General features: G+C 39.2%; 1 protein-coding gene across 1 annotated transcript in view; it reads right to left on the bottom strand.

The window, feature by feature from the left end:
* Positions 1 to 4,990, bottom strand: part of TXNL1 (thioredoxin like 1) — a 60,924-nt gene that overhangs the window by 40,452 nt on the left and 15,482 nt on the right. Inside the window, exon 2 of the mRNA XM_007935516.2 lies at positions 2,092 to 2,188. Coding sequence (XP_007933707.1) covers positions 2,092 to 2,188 — 97 coding nt within the window. The remainder of the gene's footprint in view (positions 1 to 2,091; positions 2,189 to 4,990) is intronic.

The following is a 4,990-nucleotide window of genomic DNA, read 5'->3' as shown; positions in this document are numbered from 1 at the left end:
AAAAAAAAAAGCACTGACCCATGTCACTTTAGTTTTGTGTGTTTCACTGTACATAAATTATATTTCAATAAAATGCATTAAAATAAAATAAGTAATAAAGGAGACAGCATTCTTCACAAAGGATTTTTGGTGCCCCATCAAACATTACAAATACGTAGTATGTTTACAACTTAAATCTGCCCTAGCATCCACTGAGACTATGGCCCCTAGCTGCCCTTCAGGTTAGAACTGAATCCACACCTGTGGCTTCCAGCCAAGCAAAAGACAGGCATAGGAGTAGAACATTTACCTGAGGTAAATACACTCCTTGGAGAGAACAATCATGGGAGAGAGAAGGGCTGTTTATGCACAGGGAGACAGCTCAAGGGATAGGAGTGCATGGAGGGATGGACACAGGGAAGAGGTGACTGTCGGAAGGAAGTGGGAGGGGAGCTGTTGCATTGTGGTCAGCGCCATGAGACAAAGTGTATGTGAACTGCTGTATAGAAAGTGAATTTGCTCTGTAATTTTTACCCACATCACAATTAAAAAAAAAAAAAAAAATCTGCCCTAGCACCAGAATTTTGTAAGATTAATTACTGAATGGAAATTAGCTTAATAAACACTGGGTATCATGGTTTAATCTTTTCATAACAATTATAAAGGAAATGGTAAAGTAAACGTGTACCTTGGCATATTCAGATACTATGAAAAGGTTCTATACTGTTTAACGAAAAAGCATAAAGACCATGTAGGATTGTCTTTTCTAAGGAACCTCATAAGTGAAACAACCAGGACTGGCCCTCTCCAGCAGTGCTATTTCCCAGAACTATAATGTGAGAACCATGAGAACTACATAAGTCATTTTAAATTTTCTAGTACAAATAATAAAAAGTAAAAGGAAAGAAGGAAAAGTGAAATTCATTTTAATAATATATTTTAGTTAATATATTCAAAATATAATCATTTTAATGCATAAGCAACATAAAATTTAATATTTTACATTTATTCCTTCACACCAAGTCTTCAAAATCCGACGTGCATTTTACACAATTCCAACCTGGGTTTGCTGCATCTGAAGAGCTCATAACCACAAGGAGCTAGTGGCTACCAAACTGGACAACGGAGCTGTAGAGACAGCACTGTCCAGTGAAAGACGGTGATGCAGTTTGATATATGACCTAAGTACTTAACAGTAAATGTATAATGTAGGTTTTATTCCAAATCCCCAAACTACCAGCTACAAACTATTTAATATTTTCTCTTCCTACATTCAGAAACATAACTAACACATGTTGTTGTTGTTGTTATGTGCCGTCGAGTCAGACTCAGCTCATAGCAACCCCTCCTTGGGTTTCCAAGGCAGTATCACTACGGAAGTAGATTGCCTCACCTTCCTTCTGAGGAGTGGCTGGTGGGTTTGAACCGTCAGCCCTCTGGTTAGCAGTCAAATGCCTTAGGCACTATCCTACCAGAGCTCATAACTAACACATAACCTCACCAAAAAGAAGGGGCAGAGGGAGCTATAGAGCAGTTCTTTAGTCAGAACTAAGGACTTTATTTTTGGAAAAAATCTTCCAAAAAAAATTTTTTTTCCATAATAACTACTCTATATTTCTATACATGCAAATACAAAGTTGTCACTATTATATAATCAAGGGTGATGTCCGTAGGACACTGCAGCTCAGTTACAGTAAATCAACATGGTAAAGTTTCTGCTGAAATGCTGCTTTGAAGACAAGACCACAAACTGATCAGTTCAAACCAGACTATGGTCAAGAATTCTCTGCCAATGCCCAAGTAGAAGATATAACTCAATATTTGTAAAAGATAAACAAAGAAATATAAAACAGAATTGTCAGGTTACCTATTATATAACATCACTTAGTTTTCTATCATAAGGGTATTAATACAAACAAGCCTGAAGTAAGTGATAGTGAACTATAGAAATACCCTTTTAAACTAAAGTAGCCACAATGACATTTATAATAACAGTGCCAACTGATCTTCAAAAACTAAGTGCCCTGTGCATAAGGAGATAAACGATATTAACGCTGAATTTCAATCTGATTCATTAAAAAAAAAAAAAAAAAAAGACTTTTCAAAGCTTACCTGGCACTGATGTACATCTACCTCTAAGAAAACTGCTTGTGGATATTTATTACTCATGGAACTGAATGCTGGAGCAATCCTTAAACATGGTCCACACCTGTGAGAAAGGTAAAACAGACACTTGGTAAGATAACACCAGAGACTACACTAACGCATACTCTAAAGGACTGGTCAGCTAAAACATGCTCACTGATAATCTTGGCATTAGACTCTCTAATCTGTTCCACTGGGCTATTTATCTATACCTGCTGTAAACGGGACAGGGAGGCAATATCTTCTGACCTCCTCTAACCCCACAAGAGGAAGACAGTATCCCCATCAGCAGCCCAAGGCCTGCTCCTATTAGACTAGACATGCCACCACCCTTTAGACCTTTTACTAACCTTGACACCAACTGTTTCTCCCACGGACAACCACCACCTCTCTGCTGGGTTCGATAATTCGCTGCAGTGGCTACACAGAACTCACAGATTATGGGGTTTATCAGGGAAGCCAAAAAACCCAAACTCACTGCTGTTTAGTTGGTCCCAATTCATAGTGACCCCTCCTTGTGTTTCCAAGGCTGTATCTCTACAGAAGTAGATTGCCCCACCTTCCTTGCAGGGAGTGGCTGGTGGGTTTGAATTGCCAGCCTTCTGGTTAGCAGTCAAATGCCTTAGACACTATGCCACCAGAGCTCCTTATTAGGGAATCAACAGGCTACAATTCAAGTTCAGGAACACGCTCATCAGTCTCTCGCATCCGGCCATCTCTCTTAGCAGCTGGCAGTCTCTGTAGCACCTCTCTCTCTCGGCAGTGCATGTCTCTTGTATCTCTCTCTCTCAGCAGCACGTCTTTCTCAGCTGGCAGTCAAAGAGACTCCTTCTGCTTCTAGGAGGGCTTCTTTTGAACCTGGCAGAGGGGCCAAACTAACCAATCCCAACATCAGAATTTAATACACCTGAGACAGCAAACTTCCCAGAAGATTACTTCCTGCCACTTGTAACAGAAATACCTCGAGTGGATAATTTTAACAATCAGCAACTACTCAGTTGCTCATGGCAAATACCACCACAGAGTTTACAAAGACTGGCTAGAAAAGCCTTATTATGTAACTTACTACACTGCACCTGCATAAATAATACTTTGCCTTAATGACTACAGCTGCATATTAGGTCTCAGTATTACCAAGATGTCAATTTTCATCAATTTGATCTTTAGAGTCAATGTAAAATCCCTGCAGATTTTCTTGTAGAAATTAACAAGCTTATTTTAAAATTTACAGGGATGTGCCAAGAATAGACAAAGCCATTTTGAGGATCAAAACTAAAGAAATTACATTACTAGCTACTAAGATCTGTTACACCTACTACTCACTCACACACTCTCATTGTTTGACATTTCACATCTACAACAACAGTGAAAAATCTACTGACTATTTTGCACATAACAAGGTACATCGGGGAGTAACGAATGCAGAGATTCAAGGTGAGAATAAGGCTGACTGTGATGGTTAAGGTTACATGTCAGTTTAGCCGGGCCATGATTCTCAGTAGCTTGGCAATTATGATGAAATTTGGCAGCTGTATGATGTAGTCATCCTCCATTTTGTGATCCAATATGTTCAACCTCCATTTTCACATAATGCCGATTTCTGCATAATGACCAGTCTTTGGAACCTGACCATGTCAGTAAGTGAGAAGTGGGCGTGCTTTTATTGTTATGTGCTGTGGAGTCGGACCCAACTCATAGCGACCCCTCCTTGGGTTTCTGAAGCAATATCACTACGGAAGTAGATTGCCCACCTTCCTTCCGAGGAGTGGCTGGTGGATTTGAACCACCAACCTTCTGGTAAGCAGTCAAATGCCCTAGGCACTATGTTACCAGAGCTCCTGGGTGTATTATTAGGCTTTATTAATGAGGAATGTATGGTATAACTAAAAGGATAAACTTACCAATGAAAAACAGTCTACAAACAGACCCACTCCATATATAGTCACCTGGCTTGTGACAAAGTAACATAGCAGTGTAATAGGGAAAGGATGTTCTTTTCAATAAAAAATACTAGGTCAACTGGAGGAGCTCTGGTAGCGTAGTGCCTAAAGCACTTGACTGCTAACCAGAAGGCTGGTGGTTCAAATCCACCAGCCACTCCTCAGAAGGAAGGCTGGGCAATCAACTTCCGTACTGATACCGCCTCGGAAACCCAAGAAGGGGTCGCTATGAGTCGGGTCTGACTCAATGGCACATGACAACAACAACAACAACAGGTCAACTGGACATCCAAATAGGGAAAAAAATGAATCTTGATCCTTGTTTTATACCTTATAATAAAACCAATTCCAGATGGATTGCATGTCTAAATGTAAAATAATAAGGATTTGGAGAAATATATAGATTAAATATTTTCAAAGCCCTGGAGTAGGTAAATACCTTTTAATGAAGACATAAGATGTACTAAACAAAAAAGAAAAATGATAAAATGTCATTTTTTTAAGACCTTTGGTTCATCAAAAGATAGCATTAAGAGTGAAAGGCAACCCACAGAATGGGAAAAATACTCATATAACATATCTAACAAAAGACGTACACCTCCAATATGTAGACGACTCCTACAAATCAGGTAAGAACAAGACTGACATCCAAAAGAAAAATGGACAAAGTCTTGACATGTCACATAACAAATGAGGTTATCCAAAGAGCCATAAACATGAAAAGGTATTCTACATCATTAAGTCACCAGGAAACCAGGGATATGCAAATTAAAACCATGCCTACCAAACTAGCCCAAATAAGAAAGTATCAAGTCAAGAATGTGATGTTACCGCAGCACTATTTACAATAGCCAAAACTTGGAAACAACCTAGATGTCCAACAACTGAGGAATGGATAACCAAACTTTGGTACATTCACACAATGG

This window comes from Orycteropus afer, unplaced genomic scaffold (assembly GCF_000298275.1).
Source record: "Orycteropus afer afer isolate SDZICR_OR568_19922 unplaced genomic scaffold, OryAfe1.0 scaffold00029, whole genome shotgun sequence".
In the NCBI taxonomy this organism is placed as follows: domain Eukaryota; kingdom Metazoa; phylum Chordata; class Mammalia; order Tubulidentata; family Orycteropodidae; genus Orycteropus; species Orycteropus afer.
This window is presented reverse-complemented; position numbering and strand designations above follow the sequence as displayed.